The sequence below is a fragment of the Temnothorax nylanderi genome, unplaced genomic scaffold, assembly GCF_030848795.1.
Source record: "Temnothorax nylanderi isolate EJ_2023f unplaced genomic scaffold, tnyl_v1.0 TNYL_tig0041_pilon, whole genome shotgun sequence".
Taxonomy (NCBI): domain Eukaryota; kingdom Metazoa; phylum Arthropoda; class Insecta; order Hymenoptera; family Formicidae; genus Temnothorax; species Temnothorax nylanderi.
In genome coordinates this window covers 1,075,692-1,087,009 of record NW_027249103.1, presented here as the reverse complement: position 1 = coordinate 1,087,009, position 11,318 = coordinate 1,075,692, and the positions used below count along the sequence as shown (strand labels likewise).

At 31.5% G+C, this 11,318-nt stretch overlaps 1 protein-coding gene across 2 annotated transcripts; it reads left to right on the top strand.

Annotated features, from left to right (window-relative positions):
* The first annotated feature begins 1,517 nt into the window (after window positions 1–1,517).
* On the top strand, window positions 1,518–10,152 carry LOC139771596 (uncharacterized). 2 transcript variants are annotated; one of them, XM_071704484.1, is made up of 7 exons: window positions 1,518–1,624; window positions 3,510–3,634; window positions 7,318–7,396; window positions 7,883–8,346; window positions 8,440–8,886; window positions 9,055–9,321; window positions 9,470–10,152. In XM_071704484.1, exons 4-7 carry the CDS (start codon window positions 7,901–7,903, stop codon window positions 9,624–9,626), a joined length of 1,317 nt encoding a protein of 438 aa, XP_071560585.1. In that variant the 5' UTR covers window positions 1,518–1,624; window positions 3,510–3,634; window positions 7,318–7,396; window positions 7,883–7,900; the 3' UTR covers window positions 9,627–10,152. The 2 variants fall into 2 exon arrangements, with proteins under 2 accessions (XP_071560585.1, XP_071560586.1); XM_071704485.1 differs by having other exon boundaries at window positions 3,498–3,634.
* Window positions 10,153–11,318: the final 1,166 nt, after the last annotated feature.

The following is an 11,318-nucleotide window of genomic DNA, read 5'->3' as shown; positions in this document are numbered from 1 at the left end:
ATGTAATGTGTTATGTAACACGACAAATAACACGGAACAATCAAATACAAATTAGAATAAATGCCATTTTCGGTCCGAGCTTAGAGAGATCTTTGGTAGCTTAATATAAATTTCCGTGCATATATATATATATATATATATATATATATATATGTGTGTATATTCCAACTTATTAAACTGCGCGCTGATCACTTTCGGACTTGAAACACAGTTTATTGTTGAAACAATGGCCCCTTCCTCCCCGTAATTAAAACGATACGATTTAACTATCTAAATAACTGTAAAGAATTTTAATTTCTAAATCTATTGCGCAATGTAACACGCATTAGATCTTTTAAAAAATATGAATAGACGAATATAGAAAACGGGCTGACTAAGAACCAAGCGCGGTAAATGATGCACGAAAGTTTTATATTTTTATCTCTATTTTACATATCTTCCAACCTTTACCCGCCGACAAATTTATTCGGCGCACAGTCAAGGTTGGAAGATATGTAAAATAGAAATAAAAATAAAACTTTTTTGCGCATCATTTACCACGCTTGGTTCTTAATTAGCCCGTTTTCTACATTCGTGGATTTCCATTGGAGCTTATACTTCGAATTTTAAATATGAATAGAATTCATGTAAGATAAACTTATATTAAAAAATTATAATTATATTGTTATACTTATAAATTAAGCATATAAGATTAATAAGTTAAAATGTATGTCTAATTTCTAATTAAAGAGTTAAAATGACATAAACAAAAATGAGTTCTAATTGCAAAACGAGTAATACAAATTTCTTTTCTTATTTTTCTAATTTCGGAATGCAACGAATTTTAATTAGAAGTTTAATTTCATACATCCGCTCTCGTGGATTATGCTCTCAAGTGTCTCTCTGTGCAATGAAAGAAAGAGAGAAATAATTTATTTTCCTCGAAACATAAAACTGAATCTAATTATATTTTGCTTGCGTACCAAAATACATATTATATACATAATGCACATTTCTGTGTTCTAAATGTAGATATTCTTTCTTGCTCCTTTGACTAATTGAAGATATAAACGATCGCTATATAAGTGAAAAACATCTTGATTAAAAAATAACAAAATACAATAATTGCGAGAACAAACTTTATTATAAAAAATTTCTATTCAGTAACTATTTACTATTATTTATTGACACGTTTACTCTCACTTAATTCTCTTTTCGCTAACAAAAACGCCACATGTTACATTATTATTATTATTATTATTTTTTAAGTAAATATATATCAGATGTCACGTAACATTTCCGCGGATTGAAGGTGACTTCTTTTTATCTTCGGAATTAATGAAATATAATTGAATTTCAATGAAATATTTCACGTGAGATCGTTGTCCGTTTTACCGTTACGTGCATGTAAGTCGTCCTTCTCCTTGATCCAGCGTTTAATTTCCGCGAGGGCGTTCGCTCTAGTCTCATCAGTCTCGTTCAAATATGTCGCTGCATATAACTTATCGGCGCTGGTCAGCTTTTCACGCGAAGTGTAACACTCTACACTGTCGTTGTGGTCACTTGTATTTGCCATCGTAATACCACGAGATGCTTCGTTCGCTCTGGAGGATAATTTACGTCTAAGAGCCGCAGAGAATCCAAGGTAAACTATAACTTTATTATTCGGTTAAAGTAAAAACTAAACGATTTATTTTATACAAAATTAAATACTTCCTGGCATTATTGAGCTTTTGGCAAAATCACTGATAGATCTTTCATGATAAAAAAGTCGTACGCGCCATACTTTAATGCGTGTTGCATAAAGAGATAAACCTGTTTTTGCAACGAGTAGTGTCTTATCTTAATTAGTATGCAGGTGCCGTCATTCAGTGACTTTGCTATCGTGACGAGGTCCCTCCGGTCTCCAGGGAAGGACCAGGAGGTATGTCGGATTCTTACCGACTAAAACCTTCTATAGAATAACCTTACTCGGCGCATACTGAGAATCTGGCATCTTTACTTTCAGGGAGAGACTCGTGTCTGCAAATCGCGTAGATACACTGTCACGCGTGAGATAAGATAATACAATGCTCTCTGGCAGAGAAAAACACCGCGACGATAAACATAGCAGACAGCTAATTAGCATAGCATTTGCACACTTTTTTAAATTTCAAATTTAACCTGTTTATGAATTCATAGAGAGTCTTAGTAGCACAAGTGGCCGGGGTTTCACAATCGACGTAATGTCAAATCGATGTTGACTTTAGGAGTTCAGGCTACATGGTCCATATATGGACTTCGCATATGAATCTTTGATCGCGTATATAAAGCTTGGTTTAATCAACCAAATCTTAAAGTATTATATATGAAATAGGGGTAGAAAAGACTGAAGAATATAATAGAATTAGAAATAGCTCGATATCTCAAACACACACACACGGACATTTTGTAAAAATGTAATTTTAGTTCTAGTTTTTTTTAGAACATTCTGAATACGTTGGCATAGAAAACTAAAAAAAAATTTTTTTCACGAAAACAGCTTCCTGTATAAGGAAGCAACAATGAGTGATTAATTAATATATAATAATAAGTAAAAATTAGTTATTTATTGTTTTTGCATAAGTAGTAACATTGTCATTTTTATTTTTAGTATTAAATTCCAGTGGTGGCTTTAATTCAGGTTTCCTTTATGGAAATAATTATTGGCTGGGCAGTCGTAGCCAGCGTCTCGATACGATGGATACGGCTTCTCTACAGATCTCATAGCGAAAAATACTAAATAACACGCTATATTGCGAGTCGCGAAAAGAATTTCCGTCTTTTCAAATAAACTATTTTGTAGCTCATTTGAGACACAACAGTACTACTCAATATCACATAAATATGTTTGACGAGATAAGTTTATAAAATATAGTTTTTCGCATCTAAATTGCTTAGGCGCACATTTGCGCAGAAAGTTCAAATTGTCTCATGTTAGTAACGCTTCAAATTTTCGGTAGACCAAAATTAACACAGTGTAACACAATGTACGTAACATAATTCAATATTTCTGTTCCTTATTATAAGATTTGTAAATAATTTGGATTATGGTATGTATATGAAAATTATTAAGACATATGAGAACCAATATGTTAGCTTATTAAAAGATTAATGCATAGATTATTTTTAAATTATGAATACAATTCTCCAGTACTAATTTACCGTGAAGAACATGACCTTTTAATATAGGTATGATTGTACTCATATAACAGTTTTTTTCATTCGCTCACATATTTCTGTAAGATATTATCTGAGCAGAAATTCTTGTTATTTATGCGTTTTCCTATACTTTAAACATTACGCTTTTGATTTACAAAAAGAAAAACTTTCTATTTTACGTTTTATAAAACGGCTTTTGTCCATTGCGGGCGCTGCGCAACACTGTAGCGTCGTCTATAATCGAAATTAAGAGATTAATGTATGGAAATTAATGTGACTACTTTCTATTGAATGGCCTTCGCCAGAGTTCGTAAACGCCAAATTCATGATGCAATCAGGCCTGTTTACAGAATTCGCGATCTTATAAAAAGCCATGGAACTGTAGCTGTTTATTACTCGTCATCAAGTCTTCAAGAGTGAAACTGCCAGCAATCAGTTCGGGCGCGGGTACGGGAGACCGGAAGAAGTCACACGGGTAAGTTGTGTGTGTGATTTAAATTTATAATTATAACTTTATCAAGCAATGCAGTAACAATGATTTAATTTTTTTTAACATTATTTTTAGTAAAAGATAGCGTTTTAGAAAGCACACTGTACATTTAGTAGCTTGATGCATATTCTTTTTTAAATAGTAAAATATTGGTAGATGTTCTTTATTATGAATAAATAATTCATTATGTGCTAAATATATTTTCTCTCTCGCACGCTCATTCGGCGCGCCGAACTTGACCGCGGCCGCAGCTAGTGTTGTCGCGTGGACTCGGTGGTATGCGGTAGCGAGTAGAACTACTGCATGCCAGCGATCCTGTTTTTACAAACACTGCGGCCGCGGCCAAGGCCAAGTTTTTTTACAAGAAAAATTTATTTATTTTATTTTAATTAAATATTTTTATTTTATACTGTTATCTCTTTAATTCTTTGTGATTAAAATGATTCTTTTTAATATTATAAAAAAAATTAAAGCTTGGATTGGAATGGGAAGACACTTGAATGGGAATACAAAGATACGTACCACTTGAGTTTTATTTTTTTTTAAGTAGCACAACAATTATTTTTCAAAGCAATATATATATTCTCTTTGTAGTTGGCGCAATTTAAAGATTTGATATATTTTTTTGAAATAACATATCACTTAGGTTGAATTAGGTAACGCAATTTTGTGATATAATTTTGTTAATTGGAGAAATAAGGCTGTTACCACTTAGGTTGGTATACGTATCACTTGGATTGAGTTTGGTAACGCAATTTTGTGATATAATAATAATTTTGTTAAGGTATATATGTATATATATATTCTCTCTTTGTAATTGGCGCAGTATTAAAAGATTTCACATATTTGTTTTTAAATAGATACCACTTGTTACACTGAGAAAAAAAATATTTTATTCCAAGTAAATATGTCATTGGTACCCACCAAATAAATAATTTTCTTGAATAAAGTAATATTTTGATCTAAAAAAATATTACTTTATTCAAGAAAATTATTTATTTGGTGGGTACTAATGACATATTTACTTGGATTAAAATATTTTTTTTCTCAGTGTACTTAGGTTTTTTCGAGGTAGATATCACTTGGATTGAATGAAGTAACAATTTTGTAATATAATAATTTTGTTAAGAAAAATTAAAGTTACTACCACACTGAGACAAAAAAATCGTTGATTCAAAGAAATATTATTTGATTCAACTAAATGCAGCGGTCACGGGCTGTCAAGCTAACATTTGTTAATTCAAAAAATATTATATAAAATAAAATAAAATATTTCTTGATATTACTCACGTATATTTGATTTAAATATATTAATATTTACATTAAACAAATCACTACAACTAAACGAGTTTAGTCAAATTAACAACATTTTTTTCTCAGTGCACCTAGGTTAGAATAGATTTAATTTATTTTTGAATTTAAAATTAATGATACTACCACTTGGTTTTTTTCGAGGTAAAGATCTACGCGTGTGTAAATACGTATGATTTCCTAATTAGGAACTGATCAGAAATACTTACATTTTTCTAATAACTAATCAAAGATAGGTTCTATGCTAGAAAAACAGGTCGGAGTCCTTTAAGTTTTCCTTTCTTAGGGAAATCTCGTCAGAATCTAACAATAAGTGGGAAAAAGATGGGGATGAAATTTCCACACGGGTTATTGTCCATTTATCGCAACTGATAAAAAACGAGAGAACGCATCAATCTGCGGCGTAACAGGTCTGTAGAATATAATTGCTGTTATGGACGTTTTAATTGATAAAAGACGGCCACTTACACGCCCCATGTGAAGAGCGGTCCGTTATGATTGATAATGTTCTCGGCCGTTGTCAAGTTAGCAGCGCCGTCAGTAAATATGTTATGCTACGCAATATTGATGCCAAAGATTATTTAAAGAAAATTATGATTTTGATTTATATTTTAATAAGAAAAACGTATACCGTAATAAGAAAAGTGTTATTAATAACCAATTATTATTAAAGGAGGATTATTGTTTCGAGGGCTAAAAACGAGACTATTTTTCTCAATTTTTTTTCTCGAAAACTATACGGCCGATTTATTCTAGGTTTTATGTATATGTATATTAATGTATATTTTATGTATAATTCAGAATTTTTTCAAGCAGAAATAATAAAAGTTACGCAAGTTAAAGAAATATTTGAGCGACCAAGCGCGCAAGGTCTCATGGTTCCTACAAAATCTGAATACTTAGTAATCTGACAGAAAAATGAAACAGATTCTTAATCTACACATTCGGTTATCGTTGAAACTAGAATTATTAAGGTGGTTCAAGCATTTAGGTCAAATGTAGATAGCCCGGAAAATATGATATTAAATGAAAGGTTAACGTTCCTAGAGTGTGTCTGAAAAATTTCAAATTTTTTTACCGTTTGGTTCCGGAGATATATGTCCGTAAACTTTGCCAATTTTACATGGTGATAATAGGGAAAGGAGGGTCAGATCGCACATTTATGGAATACGTTCATACTTCTCAAGTAGATGAACGAATAAAAAACTGTTTAATCGATGCAATAAACATTTCTAAAGATACTGACGCGACACCAAATTGATTGACCGTACCGTATATAAATAAAGCGGAACTTTCGACAAACTTTCGGCAACTTTCGACGTTTCGACACGACACGAGAGTCATGGCAGCCGTCTTGAGTGGCTGCTTGGCAACGTCGCACGCGTCAGCTGACGCACAAGACGCGTGTCCTACCATTCTCCTACCGTTGAATGGAGGTTATAAGGATAACATATCTTTTTCGGCAGTTGTATGAATATATTCACTATCGCGGAATTGTAGAAATTGTGACGTATATTTTTTCTATTTTAGTATATTTTATTCTTTACCGGCGTGATCATATGTATTTATGGTTATATCACCAACTCTAGTCAAATTTGTGACTTTGCTCTAATATTTTCAGTTTATAGCAACGATTAAATGAGAAAAAACCTTAAGGAATAATTAATTTTAATGTATGCTGATTTTTACATACTAAATCATTCATATTTGTCACTAATAACAATAGTTGTTTTTGTGACTTCAAATTACTGCATGAACCACCTTAAAAACAAACTATTTCTTCAATTTTTTTTTTGAAAAATTGTCAAAAAAATGGACAGTTTTACATTAAAAATAAAAGAAAACAGTTAATGTATTTGAATTTTGCTAGTTCCAACGATAGAGAGACATCTTACGAATATATAGCCACAGAGCAAAGCCGATCGACTCATTAGTTTGTCTGAATTCGTGGGAACCAGTTTGAAAAATGTCGTTTCGAGAAAAACGCGTTTAAAGTTTCGAGTACATACCTACAATTTGGTTATATTTTTCTGGTACTCATGTAAATTTCCGCCTTATCGACGATTCCAGGTCCATATAGAAAGCTTTCATTACGCAGTCATAAACAAATTTATCTAATAATTTTTCTTTATCTCGTTGTTTTGCCGTACGAGTACACGCGGTGCCACCAATATCGCAGTCTCTTTCTCTCTTCAAGCATCGCCAATAATATTTAAGTATCACGCATGTAGGGTCGATATTTCAGTTCTTTTCCAACAACGCCAATCGTTACCCAACTGCTGACAGTAAAGCCTACCAACTTTCTGAGAAGGCAAAATAGTCGCACGAGAGACTCATTACATCCTTTTGTCTTTCAGATTTGTCATCCCGACGAGAGAAATAATCCACCGCTGCGCCGTCTCCAGGACGAAATCAGTTGCAAAAGCTTACAAGGAGGTAGATCGATGTGATTCTTCATTTACGATTAACACTTCAACTACCTTAGGGACAATTGTTTCGGGTTTCGCCTTTCTTGCCAATGTGACAGCAATCGCGCCTGATATTGAAGAATATCCACAAAATTAACGCTATTCATTGAAATCGAAACAAATTCATCTTTCAGTATAATATTTGCCCTCCAATAGGCTAAGTATACAAATAAAGAACATTCATGCTCCATGTTTGTTCCGTATTTACATTTTCATGAATTTTGTTTTTATGTCGCCTACAAATATTTATTATACATTTTGATCTGAATGAGTCACATTATTTTTTATGTACTTTGCGTCGCGATGCTATACCGTACCGCTTGATCCAACAACTCTATTCGATTTTAGAGTTTACATTAGAGATACATATGGTCCAATAACATAGAACTTTAAAAAACAATGTAATCAAACTTACAAGTTTACAATAAATTTGTGTTTTGTACTTGTGTTACAGTTGCGTTATCCATAAAATATGATGAATACCAATAATATTCAGCACGATATAAAATCTAGCTCGAAAAACTTGGACGAAGATGGACTTGTAATGATATTTAAAGACATATTTGGAATAAATTTTCAAAATAAAATTCCAAATAATTTCGATGCCTGGACCGTAAAAAAGCAATGCGACTGGATAAAAAGGAACATAACAGAATTCTTTCCAAACATGCCACAGTCTTTACAGAGCATTATTCCAGCTGCCTTTTGTCAATTAAATAATGACCGAACCTTGGAAAAATTACCTGAATGGATGGATATGGATAAATATCGCAGGGGACAAAAATTTGTCCAGGAAAATTATACCGCGATCACCATATCCAAAGTAATGGGACTGATGTATATTTATACATTTCAGGAACAACTGAGCCCAAATATTTTGGGAGAACATACCCATACGCCGTATTTAGGATTCCAAAAGTAAATATTTTTTTAAAATATTGTATTTATGTAAACATATAAGTAATAAGTAACTATATACATTCTGATAAATATATTTTATACATTTCAAAGGTACGTATCGTCTGTAAAACGAATATTCAACTGGTATGGTGGAGAGCCTTGGATTAAGGGAACTAAAGCTTACATGGATATGCAAGTAGCACGTGGTAAGCATATGGCGATAAGGAAGAAGGTGTGTCAAATGGATCATGAGCAAATTGCCGCTGCGTGCACATTCGCAAATCCATGGTGTCTAGATCGTGAATTGCTTCTGAAGGATTTCGCTGCGATTTCTTCACCTGAGAAATTTGGACAGCGTCCTTATATGATCGGCAACAAATCACCATACAAACCAAAAGGTATAAATAACGCGGATTTTTCAATTGCTCAGAGCTGTTTTGTTGTTGTACCTTTGCTCTATCCACAAAGCATTGGAATACACGACGCGACCGATAAAGATTTGGAGGCCTTCTGCCATATGTGGAAATGTTATGGATATTTTCTTGGAATGGAAGATGAGTATGTAGTGCAATTATAATATATACTCTGTGTTATAACTATATATTAGGTTGGGGAGAAAGTAATCCGGATTTTTTCGTAAAAAATATCTATTAAGAGAAAATAGTTACAACGCTTTTTTTAAATCGAAACTTTGAAGATATTATAAATTGTATTATATATATTCAGGTACAACTTTTGCCGTGGCAGCCTCGAGGAAATAAAACAACGCGTGAATGACCTTTATCAATATTGGGTAATGCCAAATTTTAAGGAGTTGGCACCAGAATGGGAGCATACAACGAGGTGTCTTGTTGAGCAACTAAACTATTGGCCTGTAATATATATGCCTTATAGAGCGATGACATTAATCGGCACAGACGCATTAAATCTGAATATGCCTAATTTATACGCGTCACTTAATTACACAGAGTGGATCGTCTATAAGATGTACAAGTAAGTAATACAATACTTATAAAATTAGTTAACGAAAAGATACAAAAAAATTCATGAACATACAAAATATTAGTTTTTATTCTATGTACGTATTATAAAATTCGAATAATTTATATATTCTACATTTCTGTAATCTTGATAATTTCAGATTTATGTTCTACGCATTCAAATTTTCAACTATAAGAAACATTATTAATAATATAATACGCAAGGCCATGGATAAAGCAGCGAACTACAGTGCCGAGAAACTAGAAGAAATTCACGAAAAATCGAAGAAAATTTTACCCGATTTTTCTATTACGTAAAACAAAATGTTGCCTGGGGTAATTAGATATATATTATTAATTACCATAAAAAGTCCGCTATTTTACCAGACAACTAAATTATCATTCCGTGCTCATTCACGTTTGCCAAAGAGATTAGTTGCGATATTCGCTTTTAATCTCATTGCCATACGTGAGAGAGCACGGAATGGTAATTTTATAATTTGTAAAATTTGTTTTTCACGGAAAGCTATTATGACCTTATAGACATTTTCGTATTGTAAAGTATTCATAATGTGTTAATATTATAATTACAAATACATTTGGAGAACATTCTAACATTCTAACAGTTGTGTATATGTACAGTAAAGTCATAGTGTCATGATATGAAAGTCAAGTAAGAATGATCCAAAGTGCACGCGCAAAATGAGCACGAGTATGCGTGAATTAATTACAAATATTTATAATTTAAGATACCAGATGAATTATAGATATATAAAACTCATAATAAAACCTATATATGTATATATATATTTTTTATATAAATAAAACTACTTTTTTATGATAATTAGTGTAATGCATATTTATTGAAAATAAATACATATTGCCTGAAATAAAAATAAAATATCAATAACAACTTTAAATAAATGTTAGAATTAATATTACGATAATCTTGATATAATATTGTAATAAAGTTGATAGTTCGTTTAAATTTTTATCCCAAAAACATTACAGGAATGATAGAAAAACCTTAGCGCAATGTCATTTGCAACGTTATGGCACTCCCATTTCAACATTACTGAAATTTCGGAATCGTGGTCAAAGTATGTTCATAATATTACGGCATGCATTGAAATTCTCAAGTGTAAGAGCTGTTGTTAATAAGGTAGTACACATAATATTTAATAAAGTAATGAACTTTGATTCGGAAAAGTTAGCGAAACTCCACGAGAAATCAAAGGAGAAAACACCGGATTTTTCTGTTACTTATTAATAATTAATAAACAATGCTGAGTCATTTTTTACCATTCCTATAAGCTCCTACTCAAAATATGTATATTAATTTAAGTAAAACAATGTTAATTTAACTAAATCAATGGAATTAAAATGATACTGTTTTGTGTTAAAATAATAAATTTGACACATTGGTGGTTAAAAATAAAATGCTATTTAACTCAATTAACACACTATTAATTTAAATTTCATCCTTTAATATTTAACAGCTTTTTATAAAAACCTAAACGTGAAACTTTACTTGCGCACCACACGTACCGCGCCTGACTCGTATAGCTGTTTATTAATTTGTTGACATTTTCACGAGTCTAATGATATATCTAAACGTGAAACTTAAATCTCTGAAAGTTATATACCTATGTATTTCTATCGACTTGTGCAAACTTGGCAATTTACGTGTCGTAAACAAAAAATTATTTATTTTTTAATAACATATCCGCAGAGAATTTTAAATTAAGTAATTTTAATAAAATTGACTAAAATACTGGTGAAAAAATTATCACATAAGAACATATATGTATAAATTAATATACATAATTATATATAAAATATGTTCACATGTGTTTTCTTTTTCTTGTACAATCTCTATTTGTATATATACAGGAAAAATAATAAGAAAAAGGATTAAGAAATAATTAAAAGGTTAACTTTCGCATTATTTTTTAAATAAAAAGTAAAGTTTGAGGAAATAAAAAAAATTGCATGCCCAAATGTAATCAT